Source organism: Myotis lucifugus, unplaced genomic scaffold (assembly GCF_000147115.1).
Source record: "Myotis lucifugus unplaced genomic scaffold, Myoluc2.0 scaffold_1, whole genome shotgun sequence".
Lineage (NCBI taxonomy): Eukaryota > Metazoa > Chordata > Mammalia > Chiroptera > Vespertilionidae > Myotis > Myotis lucifugus.
This window is the reverse complement of record NW_005871049.1, coordinates 22,314,003-22,334,427: the sequence shown is the minus strand read 5'-3', so window position 1 is coordinate 22,334,427 and position 20,425 is coordinate 22,314,003. Positions and strand designations below refer to the sequence as shown.

The 20,425-nt window shown below is 46.3% G+C and overlaps 2 protein-coding genes and 1 pseudogene across 2 annotated transcripts in view; 2 read left to right on the top strand and 1 right to left on the bottom strand.

The window, feature by feature from the left end:
- LOC102433617 (flt3-interacting zinc finger protein 1) overlaps window positions 1-874 on the top strand; it is a 1,520-nt gene extending 646 nt beyond the window's left edge. Inside the window, 8 exon segments of the mRNA XM_023752846.1 lie at window positions 37-108; window positions 111-174; window positions 177-207; window positions 209-290; window positions 292-431; window positions 433-461; window positions 464-545; window positions 547-874. Of these exon segments, the coding sequence (XP_023608614.1) occupies window positions 37-108; window positions 111-174; window positions 177-207; window positions 209-290; window positions 292-431; window positions 433-461; window positions 464-545; window positions 547-871 (825 nt within the window). The 3' untranslated portion in view covers window positions 872-874.
- Window positions 875-9,186: 8,312 nt separating this feature from the next.
- On the bottom strand, window positions 9,187-16,396 carry NPY2R (neuropeptide Y receptor Y2). Its single transcript, XM_014456154.2, has 2 exons — window positions 16,354-16,396; window positions 9,187-10,474 (listed from the first exon to the last, which is right to left on the bottom strand). Exon 2 carries the CDS (start codon window positions 10,450-10,452, stop codon window positions 9,307-9,309), a length of 1,146 nt encoding a protein of 381 aa, XP_014311640.1. The 5' UTR covers window positions 10,453-10,474; window positions 16,354-16,396; the 3' UTR covers window positions 9,187-9,306.
- An 886-nt stretch (window positions 16,397-17,282) lies between these two features.
- Window positions 17,283-20,425, top strand: part of LOC102433302 — a 100,946-nt pseudogene continuing 97,803 nt past the window's right edge.

Genomic DNA, 20,425 nt, shown 5'->3' with positions numbered 1-20,425 from the left:
TGCGTTTGGGGGTTTGGACCTACGACGGCCCGGAAGTTGGCCGCCCCTGTGGGCCGCTACACACCGATTGTGAAGCCCTTCCAGTGCCCGCGTTACAGAGCGCAACTTAAAACGCTCCGGCGTTGCTGGAGCCACTCAAGCTGACGCACAACCTGCAGGGCCCAGGCGCACCCCCGCGCAGGCCTGGGCCGCGGGGGCTGGTGCGGGCAGAGACCCCTGGCGAGGGTGGCGCTGAGGAGGCAGGGGATGGCAGGCCGGCCTGGGACGGCGGGCTCCTCCTGAGCCGCGTGGGGGGGCGGTGTGCCCGAGCTGGGGGGACTGCCCTCGGGGGGGGGGGCGGCGGGAAGGCCCCCCCCACCGGCGGCCGCGGCGGAGCCCTGGGAGGACACCCTGTACCCTTGCGACTGCGGGACCTTCTTCGCCTTGGCCGCGGCTGGCCAGCCACCTGGAGGCGCACTCGGGGCGGCCACCTACGGCTGCGGCCACTGCGGGGCGCTGCACGCGGCCCTGGCGGCTCTGGAAGAGCACCGACGTGCCAGCCACGGCGGCCCCCCAGGGGGAGCCCGCGGCCGGGGAGCCCGCCGCCAGCTCTGGCTGCAGCAAGATCTTCGGCAGCTCCGAGTGCAGCTCCGAGTGCGAGAAGCTCTTCCGCGCCCCGCGGGACCTGGAGCGGCACGTGCTGGTGCCCACGGGCGAGAAGCCGTTCCCGTGCCTCGAGTGCGTCAAGTTCTTCCGCCAGGAGTGCTGCCTCAAGCGCCACCGGCTGCTGCACAGCACTGAGCGGCCCTTCCCCTGCCACATCTTCGGCAAGGGCTTCATCACACCCCGCAACCTCTCCAGGCACCTGAAGCTGCACCGCGGCACGGACTGACCACGCCCCGCCGCCTGGGGCTGGACTCGGGGTCTCCCCAGGCGGCCGCCCAAACCCAGACAGGGACTCTGAGATGAGGGGACCCTGGCTGGAGAGATGGGGCCACCAGAAACCCATATAGGCCCTGAGCTGGGCACCCCCAAATCAATGGGCCCCTATGCTGGGGAACCAAGAAATGGGCCTCCACAAGTACTTGTCACCTCTAGGGCCCTAATAAAAGACGGGCACCCCTCCCCAAGGGCAGCCTGCCCCCTCCCTGAGAGCCATCATTCCCAACGACCTTGGTCTGGAGAGTGTGGGGGGACCATGCCCCCAATCTCCCTGAATCCTTCCAAATGCACCCCCCACAATCACTGGTGCCCCTAGGTCAGTGGTTCTCAACCTTCTGGCCCTTTAAATACAGTTCCTCATGTTGTAGCCCAACCATAAAATTATTTTTGTTGCTACTTCATAACTGTAATGTTGCTACTGTTATGAATCGTAATGTAAATATTTGATATGCAGGATGGTCTTAGGTGACCCCTGTGAAAGGGTCATTTGACCGCCAAAGGGGTCGCGACCCACAGGTTGAGAACCGCTGCCTAGGTGATGGATAGAGCCAGAATCTGCCTTCCCGGTTGCATTCCCTGTGCTGAAGGAGGACCAGGGTAGATCCCGCTGCCCTCAGCCCACTCCCCAGTCAGGCTGCCCTCCCCTACTGCGGAATGGGTCAACCCTAGTGATCTCCCCACCCCCAAACACTAGACTAGGCTGGTTGGGCATCTCCGCCCCGCCCCCCCCCCCCCCCCCCCGCCCAGTAGGATGGACTGGTCCAGATGGGCAGCCTCCTGTCCACTGGAATGGGCTGGCACTGTTGTGGCCTGCACCGCACCCTCTTCACAGTGAACACGGCAGACACGCCCCTCCTCTTCTGTGTCATTCCCGACCTGCTAGCTCACCTGAGTGGGAGCTGGCAGACACGGGGTCTCCTCCCACTCTGTTCTAGCACCTGTTGGTCTTCCCATCTCAGTTGGTTTGTCTGTCTCTGTGTTCCTCCCAACCCCAAGGGGAAGGGGGGTCTGGCTAGGGGGTTCTCCCCATGAGCCTCGACCTCACCCCCTCATCCCAGTCCCCAGTGTCTCCAAGACCCCAATAAACCTCATCCTGTCAGTCAATGCCGTCTCATTGTCTGAACCTTGGCCCCAGGGTGTGCGGGTTCCTCCCACCTGACTTAGACCAGGCCCCTCACAGAGCGAAGGAATATGGAGTCCTTGAGATGGCGCTTGACCCTATCAACTACATGGAACCCTACCCCTTAAAAAAAAAATTCTGAAAAATAGAGGACCGGGCCTTTGGTTGCCTTAGGTCTACTGAGAATTTAATCCTCGGTTTACAAGGTCTATAAATGAACAGAGAACCATCTGCATGAGGTGAAAGGGCTAATGCTTATAGCAAAAGGATTCCTTTCCAACTCCAGGTGGCGTAAGCAGTGGGGACAGCGGAACACTTGAATTATAATTGCAAACAGATTGTATTTTAGTAAGAGTATTGCTGGTGACTCCAGCCTTGCATTTATGAAGATACTATTTCACCTTGGCTTTTATGTGGATACCAAGGGCCCGGGGCAGTGACTGTGGTCAGCCTGGCTCAGGGTGGCAGAAGTCCTCCCAGGAGCATTTCTCATACCCTTGAAGAAATATTGCATTTTCCATAAAGGATGGTTCCTCCTCTTCAAATCTGAAGCGATGGTAAGACAATCTGCATGAAAGAGCAAAAGGGGATGGACTCGGTGTGCCCCTTGTGAGTGAGCATTTATGAAATGACTATAAGAGCAGTGAACCATTTGGCAAATGCAGACTGAGGTTACTTAGCCAAGACCTATCATTAGAGCTAATGCAGTACCCCTGTGGCTTCATTCACCCCAACATATATCAAGCAGAGCCCAATGCAGTCAAGTGTTTACCTGCTGCTGCTCCCCCCGCTAATGGGTTTGAAATGACTTGCAGGCCCTGTTCCTCTCAGCCTGAGAAATGGGACTTCACACAGCTTAATTACTACTCACCTTGCTGAACATGTGCTACCACCAAGCCCGGTGGGGAAATCAGCCTCAGCCACAAGTATTCCGACTACCACTGACTGAGGGAATTAGTGGTGGCTCCAGGTCTTGGCAACAGGTGGCTATGCTCCCATGGACTAAAAAAGAGGGCTTGGCTCATGGTAGCATGCTTGTGGGAATCACACTGTTCTCTGAATGGCTTGGAATTAACTTCTTAGTCTCTAAAAATGCATTGAGATTGGTATTTTCCAAGTAAAGTGGCCTGGGAGGATTTCATTGCTTTGGTTAACTTAAAATTAAGAATATAAACTAGTAAGCCTGTACTTTAGTGTTCTCTCGCTTTAAATAGTTTACAGACAGATTAAGGGTTGAAAATGGCATTTATTGGTAATGAGCCAGTACTGGAAATTATATTGGAGATGAAACACATATTTTTCTATAAGATTATGTAGCTCAAGATTTTTAGCATTGCTATTAATTTATCTACAATATAAAAGCTAAACCATAAAATAAATCCTTTTCTGCCTCTTCTTAGTTTATATTGGGACTAGAGGCCTGGTGCACGTATTCGTGTACCCGTGGAGTCCCTCAGTGTGGCCTGCAGAGATCAGGCGAAACCAGCAGTCCAATGCAGTCTGCTGCTCCTGCCTGCTGCTCCTACTCATCCTGGCCCACCTGCTGCCGCTGCTCAGTAGGCTTGCTGCCACTCCGATGTGGTCTCCAGGCTGCGGTGGCCAGCCATGAGCCCTGTGTCTGGCACCCATTGGTCAGCTGAGTGGTTCTCCCACTGTGGGAGCACACTGACCACCAGGGAGCAGTTCCTGTGGTCAGTGCGCATCATAGCGACTGGTGGAACAGTGGAACGGTTGACAGGTTGAATGGTTGCTTAGGCTTTTACATGTATACTAGTAGATAAGGAATAAATCCTATCAACCTTCATGAGTTTCTGGCGTTTATGGTCTAAATATTCCATCACAGACACAGATATACAGATATCCTATAAAATAAAAGAGAAACATGCAAATTAACCATCCCTCTGCTATGCTCAAGCCATGCCCACCAGCCAATCAGGAGCAAGTATGCAAATCAACCCTACTAAGATGGCCACGGCCACAGAGCTGGAGCAAGCAGGAGGCTTGGGTTGCCCCTGGCGATGGAGGAAGCCAAGATTCCCACCTGCCATGGCTGGACCTGGGCTCCGCTCAAGGCTACAAAGTTTCAATTATAGAAGATAAATAAATCCCAGAAAAAAAGAAAAAAGAAAAAAAGGAGAGGCTGGGAGCTTGGATCACCAGGGAGTGTGGCCAGCCTGAAAACGGCCATCAGCCCCGAAGGGGCTGTGAGCAGCCTAAAAACAGTCTTCAGCCCCTCACCCAGGCTGGCCACACCCCCATGGGGTGAGGGTCCCTGCTGGAGGTCTTGGCCAGCCTGCAAACAGCCATCAGCCCCTCACCCAGGCTGGCCAGGCACTCCTATATAATAAAAAGATAATATGCAAATTGACCCTGACAGCAGAATGACTGGGAATAACTGGTCACTATGACACACACTGACCACCAGGGGGCAGATGCTCAATGCAGGAGCTGCCCCCTGGTGGTCAGTGCACTCCCACAGGGGGAGCTCTGCTCAACCACAAGCCAGGCTGAAGGCTGCCAGCACAGAGGTGGTGGCGGGAGCCTCTCCCGCCTCCTCAGCAGCGCTAAGGATGTCCGACTGCAACTTAGGCCTGCTCCCCACTGGCAAGTGCACATCCCCCAAGGGCTCCCAGGCTGCCAGAGGGATGTCTGACTGCCAGCTTAGGCCCAATCCCCCCAGGAGCAGGCCTAAACCAGCAGGTGGACATCCCCTGAGGGGTCCCAGACTGCGAGAGGGCTGAGGGACCCCCCCCCCCCCCCCCGCCGAGTGCACAAATTTTTGTGCACTGAGCCTCTAGTAAGTATATATTTGAACACACATAGAACCGAAAACAGCACTTATTTTTGCCGAGGATGTATGTGTCTTTTGAAAAAAACATGTACCTATGAGGGAAATTGTTTTGAGTCGATCAAGTATATTTTGCAAAAAAAATAAAGAGATAAATTAATCTAGGCTGAAGAGGGGGAAACAAAACTGGGCAGTGAATGAACAACTTGGTAAAATCACACTTCACACTGGTTAATGGCACGTGCTTTGGAGTCGGAGCTGTCTAGCTCTCCTATCAGTTGTGACACTTTGGTGAATTTATTCAACATCTCCAAGTCTCCATGTCTTCATCTTTAAAATTGGATAACTCTTATTTGATATGCTTCTTATAAAGATTAAATGAATGTTATAAAAATGTAGCTCAGAATTTTACAGTAATATATTTTCAAAATTGGTACCCATTAGATTTATCCAGTCAAAATTAATTTAGCAAATATTTATTGAGGTCTATTGTGTGCCAGACACTATGTGCTCAGTATTCAGAAATAAACTGGTAAGCAAAAAAGCAAACATGGTCTGTCTTTTTTGAAAAAGGCCGGGGGTGGAATGGGGGCAGTGCTAACACTCTCAGAGATTCCCAGTTTACTGAGGGACATAGTCAATCTCACAGATGAGTTTAAAATTATGATTATGACTATGAAAAGTACATGACACTGTGAAAGCATGTAACAGAGAAGATACATTAGTTCAAGGGCAAAACAATTTCCTTAAGAAAGTGATGATTCCACTGAAATACGAAGGAAAAGTAGGAATCAAATAAGGAAAGAGAGGACAGAAGGATTTTGCAGGCAGCATTCCCAAAGCCCGGTGGGAAGAGCACACTGGAAGCTGCAAAGCCACTGTCCTAGGACCGCTGGGTGTGAGCAGAGGTGAGACTGCCCTGGGAAGGGCTGTTTGTGAAAAAACTATGTATATTCTTGTCTTTATAAGGGCATTGCAGATATGAAAAGTAAAAAAAAAAAAGATGTCATTATTGACTACTAGAGCAGCACAATTGAGAATATATTCAGGGAGGGAGGGAGGGAGAGAGAGAGAGAGAGAGAGAGAGAGAGCTTTAGAACAATTGATTTCCTGAAAGTATTTATCTTAATCAGAGTGTGTCTCAGAGTGAAACAGATGAAGGCAGAAAACAGTACAGTACATGAAGTAAAATGAACAAAAGGTTATTATGACTGGATAGGTTTTGAGATCAGAGTTACAATACCATATAAATAAATGGGCTGAAAGAATGTACTTTAGAATGAATTTCATAAAATGAGCTGTAAAGCATCTTACATTCCTGCCATTACAGACTTCTTCAGCATTTCCATTTAAGTTCCATATTAAGCATTCAAATTATCATTTATACATCTGGCATAAATCAAAACTGAATAGTTTGTTTAAAGGATTTTTGATTGGTGTTGCTATTCAAGCAAATGGGTTGATTCATATTATCTTATAACTTGCTTCTGGTGGATTAAAAACAATACTGTAATTTTGGTGTGAATGAAAATGAGGATCTCAGCCTGAAGAAACTGAAGGTATTTATATATCACTCAAAAAGTTCTTTAATGTAGAAACTCAGGCTTAACGATAGGTACCTAAATATGTGCTAGAAATGTTTAATCATACTTAACAAATTTTCATCTCAGCTAGGTGCCATTAACACCCCTAATATCTTCAGGTTTAGAGAATATCTTTAACACATTGGCTTTCATAATAGAAAAAAAAAAGAAATAGAGTCTTTCCACATCATTGCAATTCTGCATAATCCAACAAAGCACTGAGAGGAGAGGATGAGGTTGAAACTAGAAATTTTTATTTGGGCAATTCTCAAGATTGCCAAAATTGTCTGATGGCAATGAAACAGCATAAAGTTTGAGTTTTTGAAAAATCATTCTGGCTAGGGGGTAAAAGTTGGATTGGACGGGAAGATGACAAGATATAGAGACTAATTAGGAAGTTGCTACATTAAACCAGATGAGAGGTAACAGTGTTCTGGGGAGATAATCACAGCCTGAAATATGCTAGGGACCATAGAGATGGAGAAAAGTGAATGGATTCAAGAAACATCTAGGAATTAGAAGGAGCTGTGGGAATTAATTGGACATGTGTGATAAAGGGACAGAGTCCAGGGTAACTCTAAGTGTAAGGCTCTGGGCACCTGGGAAGATAGCAGTGAAGTGATTGGGGCAGGAAATACAAGAAAACAAAGTGGAGGAGGCTGGGATGTGCATCACAGTGGAAGGTTCTGTTTTAGACATCCTGGTTTTGATCTGCTGACGAGACAGCTGTGTGGACATGTCAGGTCAGCTGATACAAATACAAGTTCAGATGAGAGGTCTGGTATAAAAATAAAGATTTAGGCATCAGACATGGGAGTGAGTCCACTAACTCAGGTTCATGTTTAAAATGGAAAGAGAGATAGACTAACTGTTGAGAAGCCACCATTCGTTTCCTGTTTTTAACTATGTGAAAGGTTTACGATCTCGTCTTGAATAGGAACTGATATAAAGTACCACTCAATTTCTCTAGTTTCCCAGATTCTATTTATTTCAACAGAAGAAATCACTATACAAAAAGATGCTTTTACTGAGTTAACAGAATTAATTAGATCATGTACATTTACTGGATCATTAATTAAATTCTAATAATTTACTATTACAACTGGTAATATGGTAGCATTCACATTTCCTACAGTGTAAGAATTCTCAAAAAGACTTTTAACCACAATTTTCTATTGATATTGATATCTTATGCAAAGTAATTGCTATTTAAAGGGCAAAAAATCTCTTTCTGGACATATGTCAAGTGCAACAGAAAAAACTTTAATTATATGATATATTACAGATGTAGTATTTTTGTTTACTTTTAAACCAGTCTTTCACCTAATCTAAATTATATTTTTCATTCTTTTTCTGTATTCTGAAAGTGCTGTCTTCTTCAAGACCAGTCTTTCATTTCTCGCTAGAAAGTAACTCAGTAAGAGCCATAGTATGAATTTTAAATATATCAATAAAATAAAACTCTCCAGTTCAAAAAGTTAATATTTGTAACTAAGTGTTATACTAATCATGGAATTTTTTTAATTTAAAGAATTTTTTAAATTTAATTTAATTTAATTTTTTATTTACAAAAATATGATTGCAATGAAACTTCTTTAACAGCGTTCAAAGAACAACAATTATTTTAACATCTCAATTATTTGTCATGAACATAATAGGGTTTTAAGCATCTTTGGTTGTGTAGGTACAATTTTATTAGGTATATACTCATGTTATCAAAATAACTCAGCTAATAACTTTGAGGAGAGCATAATTTATGTTGAAATTGGTCCAAACAGAACATTTGCAAAATGGAATGAGTCCAATGTCTTTAGCTTTCTTATCAGAAGGGTTCCATTTTGATGAAATTATACTGTTTCATGAATGAGTCCATTGAAAAGGAATTTCAAAACAACACTACAGTGTTCTGTGAACACATTAGAGCTATGTACCTGTGCAAATATTGCTTACAAATAACCACAAAATGTTTTTAAAATGCCACAAAATTATTTTCTAATTGGTTTAATTTCTAATGAAGACAAACTCACTCCAACATAGGAATAATACATGTTCAAAAGATATAATAATTAATATTAATTAATTAAATCACTAAATGCATTACATTGCATGCTTATTGGTTATCTAAATGGTATCTATATATAGAAAGCAGGGACAACTTAAATGAGAAGTCAAATGATGGTTTACAGTTCCATAATTCTGAGAACTTCAACCTTTGATTCTGAGTTGAAGCAACTTTTCACTAAACGTGCATTTGGTTTTAAGAATAATCAGCTAGCTGAGCATTAAGAACTCCCCCCGTCATTTTCCAAAACACTAATTATATGGCAAATTTCCGTTTACTTCCTTGAAGTCCTACAATTCGGTGGTAACAGTTACCTGCAGCATTTCCTAGTGGATTTAATCTATAGGAAGATTCATTAAAACAGACACACACACAAAATACAATAAAGGAGAGAGAGCCTGTGGCTCCCTAGGGAAATTGGTGTTTGGTCATCTTTTCATCAAAGGAGGGGAGACCAGTTAACATCATCCCCAACCTACTCCCCAGTGTGATTTGCAAGTCAATTTATTTAGCCACCACCTTTTAGCGATGCTGATAACGCCAGTTCCTTGTTCAGGTTTCCTTCACTCTGGGAAACTTCACGAGCATTTCCGTAATTCCACCTTCCAGCCATACAACTGTACGTGAAATGCTTTGTTGTCCTATCTTCCAATAGGTGTGTTTTCACCTCGGCTCTGCCGATGCATTTTCCGTGAATGACACCAAAGAGCATCCGTTCAGATGCTCTTTTTCTTCCTAAAAATGGGAAATCAGGATGCATCTGGGCGCCATCCCCACCCAGATTTATAGCTCTGGGCAGAATTCATCCACACATTTTCACACCACAGCTTCCTCAGACATTGGTTGCCTCTGTGAAAGAGCCATTGGGGCCATATTTCCTTTTTACTTCCAGGTTCTTTTTAGCCTTGAATGACACGAACACTTCTGAGTGAATGGTGTCCAACCTGGGCTCACAGCGGAAGGCGGAGAGGAATGCCTTTCTGTAGTTGCTGTTCATCCAGCCGTAGAAAAGGGGGTTGGCAAAGGTGGAGCACATGGCAATGATGTGGAGCACGGTGAAGATGAGCTTGTACTCCCTCAAGTTCAGGACTTGGTTGTCAATGTCCACAGCGAGTTGGAAGGCATGGAGAGGCAACCAGCTGACCGCGAACACCACCACCACGCACACCAGCATTTTGGTGGTCTTTTTCCTTCGCTGATGGTAGTGATCATTAGCAGCTCCAGGGCTGACATGGTTCTTAAGTTTACTCCAGATACGCGTGTAGGAAAAAGATATGATGCTCAGAGGCAAAACATACAGGATCAGTAAGGAGGAAACACTGTAGACAGTGCCATACACGCTCTTCTCACCCGGCCACTTCTCTGTACAGGCCACAATCGAGAAGTCAGGGATAATCTCAATCAGTGAGTACTCACGGAAGATGGCCAGGGGGCTTGCTAGCAGGGCACTGATGCCCCAGGCCAAGCCAATGATCAGGAAGCTGATTCTCTTGGAGATCTTGCTCTCCAGGTGATAGACGATGCAACGATGCCGGTTCAGGGCAATTACTGTCAAGGTGATCGTGGACACTTGTACTGCCAGGCCCTGGGCATAGGGTACCAAGTGGCAGAGGACAGGACCCATTTTCCACTCCCCCATTAAGGTGTAGGTAAGAGTGAATGGCAAGCACAGGGTGTTCACCAGAAGGTCTGCCACAGCCAGATTGGCGATGAAAAAGTTGGTTACTGTGTGCATGCTCTTGAATTTGATTACCACATGGATCACCAAGGAGTTGCCAATCACCCCAAGCAAGATGATGAAGCAATAGGCCAAGATGAGGACAATCTGCACCTCCATCAGCTTGGTGCTGTCTCTAAGCTCTGGCTTAGGGTCAGGGGTCAGCTCACCTCTAGGAGTGGTCTGCCCTGGACCATACTGCTCCATTTTCATTTCTTCCACTGTCTGGTTCTCATCAGCCTCTGCACCTATTGGGCCCATTTTCAGGAACTAGCACAAGAATCTACAATTAAAAAAAAAGAACAACTATGAAGCAAGGGTGAGACAAAGGAATATCACAAAAGGATTGGTTTCTTTGTGGTGGGGGCTCAAAATGCCTGTCCTCTGATATCTCAAGTTGCACATAGTGTAATCCTATCTAATAATAGACAAACATGGTAATTAACCGTACCTCCGACACGCTTCCCATGGGCTAATCAGGGCGATATGGAAATTAACTGCCAACCAAGATGGCGGCCGGCAGCCAGGCAGCTGAAGCGAACAGGAGGCTTGCTTGCTCCAGTGATGGAGGAAGCCAAGGTTCCCCGCCTGCCAATGCCAGCCTCTGAGCTGCACTCTAAGAAATAATGTTGCAATTATAGAAGCTAAACAAACCCCAGAAACCTGCTTTCAGCCAGCCGGGCCTCAGAGCTGGAGTTGCAACAGTGTTTCAATTATAGAAGCCAAACAAACCCAGATACCTGCTTTCAGCAGCCAAGGCCTCAAGCTGGAGCCGGCCTCAGAGCTAAAGCTGGCTCTCAGCTCCAGTGACAGCCATAGAAGGTAAATAAATCCCAGAATAAAAAGAAAAAAGAAAAAAAGGAGAGGTTGGGAGCTTCAGTCACCCACCAGCCTGAAAACGGCCCTCAGCCCCTCACCCAGACTGGCCAGGCACCCCAGTGGGGACTCCCACCCTGAAGGGGGTGTGACCAGCTGCAAACAGCCATCATACCCTCATCTAGGCTGGCCAGGCACCCAAGCGGGACCCCCACCCTGATCCAGGACACCCTTCAGGGCAAACCAGCTGGCCCCCACCCATGCACCAGGACTCTATCCTATATAGTAAAAGGGTAATATGCAAACTGACCCTAACAGCAGAAAGACTGGGAATGACTGGTCATTATGACACACACTGACCACCAGGGGGCAGACGCTCAATGCAGGAGCTGCCCTCTGGTGGTCAGGGCACTCTCACATAGGAGGAGCTCTGCTCAGCCACAAGCCAGGCTGATGGCTGCCAGTACAGCGGTGGTGGTGGGAGCCTCTCCTGCCTCCTCAGCAGCGCTAAGGATGTCCGACTGCAGTTTAGGCCTGCTCCCCGCTGGCAAGTGGACATCCCCCAAGGGCTGCCAGGCTGCCAGAGGGATGTCTGATTGCCATCTTAGGCCCAATCCCCCAGGGAGCAGGCCTAAGCCAGCAGGTGGTCATCCCCTGAGGAGTCCCAGACTGCGAGAGGGCACAGGCCGGGCTGAGGGAGCCCCCCTCCCCCCCAAGTGCACTAATTTTTGTGCACTGGGCCTCTAGTCTTTTAATAAAACAGGCCCTTTAATGTGTCTATTCTTTGTCTAAGTCTAAATATGGATGAATTAAATCAGGTCCTTGACATGTATGTTACAATGGTAAAATGTAATACCTATGTATAAATGTAATTCCTATGTGAATGCCACTAAACTGATTCAACCCATTTTATGAGATGAATACTAGAAACTTTATCAATTAATTTTATAACTTCTATTAATTCATCAAATTAATTTTAAATTAGAAAAAGTGTCCTTCAATATCTCAACTGTTCTAAATTTATAAATATAGCAACAAACTACACAGAAAAGAGACAAATTTTGAAACCTTTGGCCTGGTGCCTGAACTTTGGGAGTATAAAATATTTAGGGCAAAGTGAGCAGATTCTCTTTTTTTGCCACTGTTCCTAGTGTAGGGGTTAGTGTTAAAAAGAGGTAACCTGTTCAAAGCAGTTGGATTTTTTTTTCATGTTCTAAAATAAACATTCTACCTGACATACAGCAGAATCCTACATAGGAACTATGCAAAAACTATATCTAAATCTGAACTACATCTCTCTCTAACCCCTAAATATTAAGGTTTTCAACCTTCGCTTCCCCAATGGCAGCCCCCCAATCCCAGGCTTTTTCTTCTGCATGCCCAACTTCAGTCAATACTCTCTCCATCCATTAAGCCAAGTAAACTTCAAAAGCAAGTTACCATTCTAGGCTTCTTCATCTCCTTTAGCCCCCACATTTAAGAAACCCTCAGACTGATCTCTCACTTACCTTTCCCAGGAGTACTCTTATCATTGCTACCCTTGATCTCTTACCATAATTACTCTAGTAGTCTTCTATCTTATCTCCCTCTTTCCCTCCCTCCCTCCCTCCCTTCCTTCCTTCCTTCCTTTCTTCTTTCCTTCCTTCCTCATTCATTCATTCACTTAACAAATATAATTGAGCATCTTCTATAACAGTGATTCTCAACCTGTGGGTCGCGACCCCTTTGGCGGTCGAACAACCCTTTCACAGGGGTCGCCTAAGACCATCCTGCATATCAGATATTTACATTATGATTCATAACAGTAGCAACATTACAGTTATGAAGTAGCAACGAAAATAATTTTATGGTTGGGTCACAACATGAGGAACTGTATTTAAAGGGCCAGAAGGTTGAGAACCACTATTCTAAATGCCAGGCATAGCTCCATCCTTGCATTGAGCAAGCATTTAAAATCTTATGTCAGGAATAAGAATTTGTGCTGGGGGAAAAGAAAGCAGGATAGGACCTCTATTCTAGGCTCTTACATTTTATTGGATAATAAAATGGGGTTTCTGAAATTCAAACGTGATCATATTACTTCCCATATGTCCCCAGATTTCTTAAAAGAATATAATATATTGGTTATTAATAATAGTTCCCCTTTCGAGTCTATAAAAACACTCAGATCCCAACATCATAGTAGTGGTACCTATTGAATATATTCATAATGAAAAAAGGCTTCCACTATTAATTTAGAACCTCCTTTAAATGAATTTGTTTTGTATTCATCATAACAGCATCTACCTACATTGGTGAGTTATATTTATTCACCTCACAGACCATGGCTGGCTGGGCCTCAGTGCCCCAGCCCCATTTCCCACCCTTCCTCGGGAGGGCTGACTGTTGTAGGCTGTACGTTCAGGCTCATGATTCATCAGAATGAATGGCCAATGGGAACTCCTGGCAGGTAATTAGAGGGCAGGAGGAAAGCAGAAGCCACTGTACTCTTCTCCCTCCCTCTCTCTTCCCACCAGAGCCTCAGCAGCCCATCCATGGCCTTGGTTGACCCATAGTGATTCTGTTGCCAGTGGATGGCCCTGGTCCCTGGGGTTCAGTCACACTCCTCCCCTTGTCCGTCTGCCTGGAGGTAGTAATGACTCCTTGCTCTTGCTAATCCCTGGGCGGCCTCAACATCCCCTGTTTGACTTTCATTACTTATATAACCAATTCGCTGCCTGTAATTCCTTCTCTTTTGCTTCTTGAATAGCTTCTGTTTCGCTGGATCTGCTGCTTTCATTGATGTGCTCTCCCACTAAATGTTCTGCACGCACAGGTTGATAACACTGGCATGTGAAGAAAATCCCAACGCCATTGTATGACATTCAAAGCTTTCCTTGGACTCATCCCTGCCTACCCCTCTGGCTGCATCTCTCCTGACATCCCAGTATATACTCGTGCTTCCGTTGTACTAAACTACTCCCAATTCCAGCAGCACATCAGCCTTTTCTCCTGTCTCTCTGCCCTCCCTGCCCCGAAGTGGGAAGCCTCTCGTTCCCCCGACAACCTGTGCTCACTTCTAACCCTGAAGCTCTGCGTGTCACACTGAAGTTGTTTCCCTCCCATCTGCCCACATCGCAATCTCTGGGAGACAGAAACTGGGTCATTTCCACCCCTTGTTTAATTCTTAGCACACCATCCAACACATTAGAGGTGCTCAATACTTTGGCAAAACAAATATGAAGCCAAAGGAAAACATAATCTTGCTGAATAATTGAGAGCAGCAAAACACCAAGTAATTTTGATCCTTTCCTTTACTGACTGTAATTGCCTGTACAGAACTCCTTGTTCTGATATGCCAGCCTGGTAATTATTTTCTTGTTCTTGGTCAGGCAACCACTTCTAGAAGAAAGTTGTCCCAAGATGCCAAGATCCCTCTTAAACCAATCCCTGAATAGAACATTAAAAAATCATCAGTCAGTATACCCAGAAGGAAACTTTCTATCTCAAGAGCGTAACACGCGCGCGCGCACACACGTAGGAGCCATAATGCAGAGAGAGATGTCCATGTACTTACATATTTGCTTTACTAATATATTCAAGTTCTCTTCGTATAAATTTTAAATAGACTGTTCCAAGAAGCCCAGGTCCTCATTTGCATTTGCCTCCCCTCTTTAGTAATTAGGGAAAATAGAAACTAACCAGCCAAATCTTGGCGTGTGTATTTGATAGGCTGTGCCATTTCCCTTAGACTAAGAGAGACTTTACAGAGTGGATTAGTCAGTCCTGACAATCCATTAACAGAACTAACAAGACTCCCAGAGGTCTGAGTTAGAGGTTTGCAGCAAACTAAATTGAGAGTGAGCCTGAGATAGAAGGCTATTAGGACCATATTTCATTTATTAACCTTTTTCTTTATAGTCCCATTTTCTTTATTTCAAAGCCCCTTTATTTAAAGCATCTCTGCAGGAACAGTTAATGATCTACAAGCTATTAGTATATGGGTGCTGGACTTCAGCCAGGTCAGGGCTCACCTGGGAATGTATTACCTCATGAGCACACTTGTGGAAAAGCACAAGAGCAAAGAGAGAGAGAGAGAGAGCTGCCAGGTTAAAAACTCAGAAGCAAAAAATTAAAAGAGAAGTAGACAAGGGAAAACTCTTTCCTTGAAATAACACGATTCTCATTGTTCAAGACACTTAAGGAAAACTCAATATTTACCTTAAAGTGACTCTTTAGAAATTCTGTTATAGTGATATTTCTTTATAGAACAAGAAAATAGCTTCAAGTCCCCCTCACCCCGCCCCCCTCCCGGAGATTCAAAGAACTTTATCTCAGTGAGAAACCAGGCTATGCTTTAACTATACATTTAAATCTGTGGAACTTTTAACAATGGTATGCTTATTGTCACAGGTTGGCCTTGATAAAACTTAACACCTTATCAATCACAAAACCTTCCAGGAATTTTTCCCAAAAGAAAAGCCCAAAAACCATGCCAAGTGCCTTATACTTGCTGGTCCCAGGAGAGAGAGGAGTGGACATTCAAGAATGCTACACACACGACATGGCTGTTTGCCTAATCAGCAAAAAGTTGAAAACATTTGCCAAAGGACTTGAATATCTCTCTTCCAATTGAGTTTGTGGTTTTTCTTTGAAAACAGCATTGTCTGTTTCATGTTACTAAGTTTAAATAATGTGTTCCTCTGGCAAAATAAAGTCTTAAGGCTTTTACTTTTGCCTCCTTCTCCTCCATCCACCATATGCTCCTACCAGTGGGTGAAGCCAGCGTGGAAAACCAGTGAGTGCTTAAATAAATGTGTTTGTTCTTGAACAACGTGGGAGAATCCAATACGACCTTCCCCTTTAGACAGGGGTTTCATTTTAAAGAGAAGAGGCGAGAACAAACGCCCTAGCTGGTTTAGCTCATTGGATGGAGAGTTGGCCTGCGGACTGAAGGGTCCCGGGTTCGATTCCGGTCAAGGGCACATGCCTGGGTTTCCGGCTCGATCCCCAGTAGGGGGCGGGCAGGAGGCAGCCAATCAATGATTCTCTCTCATCATTGATGTTTCTATCTCTCTCTCCCTCTCCTTTCCTCTCTGAAATCAATAAAAGTATATTTAAAACAAAAAAGAGGCAAGAACAATAACAACTCGCTATCCTGGAAGGAAGAGTCAAGGAAAAGGAAATGGTCAAGCATCTTGAGAAGATAGCAATTGGGGATGGCATCACCTTTGACCTAAATGAGGGGGGAAAGCTCCTACACTCATGTGCCCCCCCCCCCCATGCCCCCTTCATAGCACCCGAGCGCCTCTTCGTGGGATAGTCTCCCCAGAAGGCGAATCAGAGTTAGGACTTACACTCACTGACCCGGCCGTCGAGTTTCTTTCTGCTTAGAAGCCCAAGCAAGACGAATGACCGAAGGCACTGCAGGGTCCCCGAAGGCAAGTCCAGCTCCGTCCGTCCTGACCTCGCAGGGCAGGCGCCCCTCCGTCCAGGTCGCCGGGAGGCTGGCTCCTTCCCGGAGGCTCCGCCGCGGACGTCTGCAGCCCAGTGCGCCGCAGGAAGTGGTGGGAGGGTGGAGAGCCTGTGAACCCCTCCCGCGAAGAAAAAGACACCGGTGCGGAAAGTGGGGGCGAAGGGCCGGCAGGGGAGAGGCGTGGATGGGAAGGGTCCGAGGCGAGGGAGCCGGGGACCACGACCGCCGTCTCTCCGCCGCCTCCCGGGCTCGGAAGCGCTCCGGGCAGGGCGCTGCCCGGCGCGACGCCTCCTCGCGGGTCCCCACCGCCGCCTGCAACTGCTGCTCTCACTCCCCCGGGCGACTCTCAAGTTTGATGCTCTTCTTGGGAAACCTTTGTAGCATTGCTCCCCCTTTCCCTGCCACGAACCCCTCCCTCGCCTTGCTCCGCGAGCGACTACCGGGGAAGGATGGACCCCCCCAGACGCGGGTCGGGGTTCACCAGATCCGCTGGGGATCCGCCGGGGAAAGGAGCGGGTCCGGGCGCAGGCGGGAGGCCAGACCCAGCTGCGGGAGAGGGGCTGCGGCCCCGCGGCGGGCAGGGCGCCAGCTGGCGGGAGGCGGGAGGCGGGCGCGGGAGGCAGAAGTTGCTTCCTTTCTCGCTGGCAGGAGCCGAGGGGGAGCGCGGGACCCGCGCGGAGACCCGGCAAAGCGCCGCACAACTGCGCGGCTGGCAACCTGGGCGCTCAGCTCCGGGGCTGGAACGCAGGGCGCTGATGCCACTCTCAACGGGGGTCGCTGAGGCGAAGCGAGTTCAGGTCCTTGTAGCCCAAGATCGGCGATGCCTGAACAGGTGTCTGCCCACAAGTCAAGCGGGGTAGCTCGGCTTCCGACGCTAAAGCAGCAGGGGGCGTGGTGTGCGCTCTGGCTCCGGCCAGGGGCTGGAGTAGGAAGAGGAAGACAATGGGTCCCCAATGAAACCAAAGGGCGCTTTAGCCAGTTAGCTGACTTCCAGATCCTTCGCTCTTGGGTCATTTCCCAAACCTTGACTGCCTCCACGAGCGCCTGTCTCCTCCTGGCGAAGCCCCGTGCTAACGCCTGCAGCCTGGTAGTGGATCGGAGGAAAACAGGATCGTGGAGCCAGTCCTCAGAGCCAGGGGGTCTGTGTCCTCGGTGTTCCTCCCCAAAACTCTCTATTCGGAGCCACTCCTTCTGGAAGTTTACAGCCGGTCTCTCTTTCCCATGTTCATTTTCGGAGGGGACAGCAGACCCTGTCAAGTGAGGAAAACCAAAGCCTGAAACTGGAAACCAACCTCTTCCCGAACTCTCCCCTCTTGGGGTTTCACCCACGTTCCTTTCCTTCTGTGTATCAGTCTCTTCGTTTCTGAACTGAGAACGATCACACCGGTTCACTTGGAATTTCTCTGAAGTATTTAAAAAGGGGGGAGGGATTAAACTACTAAAAAATTACTCTCTCCAAAATACTAATTAAGGCCTAACCTCAAGAGGATTGAATTTCCAATCCCATGCCCGTTTACCCACCCTAATAATGCTGCATTGGTAAGGCATCTCTACACAGCCTATTCTGAAAAGGATCGTAATGTGGAAATGCGCCCAGAGCAGCATAGAAATTACTTATGAAATGCAGCAGCTTGGGCTTTTCAATTACCCAGAGACACAAGTAAACAGAACAGGATATATCCAAGATGCTCTACACGGCTCCACTTAGAACGTTTTTGTAGATTTTTCTATTTTTTTTACCTTGGGTAGTATTCCCTGCTCAGACAGGTGTCTTATGCAACAGGTTCCATGCTTCTTAATATCTTTGCACCAGTGAAGAAAGAACTGTGTACTAAGGAGTGCAGCGTCTGAGTGGCTTGAAACAACAACCACAAAAACAAACACAGTACACAGGAGACCATGTGAGTGCTGGCCTTCAGAGTAATGGCTTGGCAGGACTCACCTGATTTTTCACTGACATTGATTGCACAAAACATTTTTGCCTCCTTTCAAAGCATCTTGGCAATCAATCATACACAGATGTTTGCTCACTTCCTTATCGACATATGTGTGTCTTAAATGATTCACATAGTTCCACAGACATCTAGTCAGCAGCCATAAGAAGAGTAAGTGACCTCTTTGACTAATGTCTTCCAAAGAGCAGAATTGAATGAGTAACGAAATCTGTTGAAATTAAAGTTGCTTTATTGTGTGTCATATTATCGTGGATAGTTTTAACTATAAACTCATGATATTTTTTGTGCATATATTTTAATGTGCATATACTGTGTGCTATGGTAACAGCGAACCACTTTGATGAACACCCATAAAGCCAATTACGACGCTGATAGAAGTTTGTGGAAGTGGTGGTGAAATATTGATTAATCCGAATTGGGATAGGACAGGATTATCGCTGCCTGATTTGCATCAGATCAGTTAGTTCCTCAGGCACTACCACATCTAACCAGACTGAGTGCTGACTGCTCTTCAAATAAGGAACAGACTCAAACCCAGATGCCTATGTGGCTGGTGCCAATGACATAAATACACCAGCAGATGAGGCTGTGGGAGACAGTGGGAGTGGTGGGGTATTGACACCTTGGACAGCACAAAAGCACACTTTGTTGAAGGAGGAGGCTGCTTCTCATATTCCACTGAGCTGCCCTGCACAACCCTAGATCCAGTATTGTCAGATCTGACATTTTAAGATAAGCAGAATCCATGTTCTTAAATTTTTTCTAAATTTTAAATGAAGGAAATTAATTTTTAATAAGTCAACCCCCCCCCACCCCCCCGGTGGGCCATATCTGTGCAGACCAAAATAAATAAGGAGATGGATGGAAGGATGGATGGATGGATAGATGGATGGATGAATATGTGCAACATGACCCCTGGGTCTCCAACATTGAAGCTTCTGATATTAGTATGTGATATTTGACAAACTTCCTAAAATATCTCAAAGATGCCTCTACTACCATTTCTTCTACCCTGTGCATACACCATTCTTCTGTGCACATAAATATAAAAGGAATACAACTAAAAATGAATTGCCAAACAAGTAATTTTCTTTTCCACTTCTGGTTGAGTAGATGTTCTCAATGAGACTCTGAAGTAAAGGACCTAGTGAGTAGCTGAACAATTGGTATTTTGGATAGTTAAAATGAAGAAAATTCTGAGAAGCTCACTGTTTAACAAGAAAAAGTTGGATAACACCATATAGAACGCCATTTGTAATATATTTTTTAAAATTTTTTGTTAATCCTCACCTGAGGATATTTTTCCACTGGTTTTTAGAAAGAGTAAAAGGGAGAGGGAGAGACAGAGAGATAGAGAGTAACATCAATGTGAGAGAGAGATATCAATTGGTTGCCTCCCACAGGGGTCCCAACCAGGGCTGGGCATTGAGCCTGCAACTTAGGTACATGGCCATGACTGGAATTGAACCCGGGACCCTTCAGTCCACGGGTTGACACTTTATCCACTGAGCCAAACCGACTAGGGCTGTGATATATTTTTAGATATATCATGATATGGATTTCCTTTCACCTAAATTTATTTTGAAAGCAAGGAAGCTTCCCTCAAGGTGTAAATAATCTCATTGTTATTTTGATAATAAAAGTAATTTATAGCCATTGTATAAGTTAAAAACAAAACAAAAAAGCAAAGAGCTGAGGGGGGGAGAGCAAGTGAGGGGGGAATGGGGGCACCTGTAATAGTGTCAACAATAAAAATAAAGAAAAAGGAGCAAAGAAATATACATTATCTGAAACAATGCTGCCCAGTGGGACTTCCTACTGTGATGAAAATTTTTTTTGGCCGCACCATCCAATAAGGTAGCCACCAGCCACACGTGGCCTTTGAGTACTTCAAATGTGGCTGGTGCAACTGCTGACTGCTAACTTTTAATTATTTTAAAAACCCACTGAAGAGAATAAATATGTTTTGATTCTTGGGGGAATGTCCTCCTGGTTTCCTTTTGCCAGA

Bases quoted from the DNA above. Each gene is read 5' to 3' on its own strand.
- NPY2R (XM_014456154.2), bottom strand. From the start codon at position 10,452: ATGGGCCCAATAGGTGCAGAGGCTGATGAGAACCAGACAGTGGAAGAA.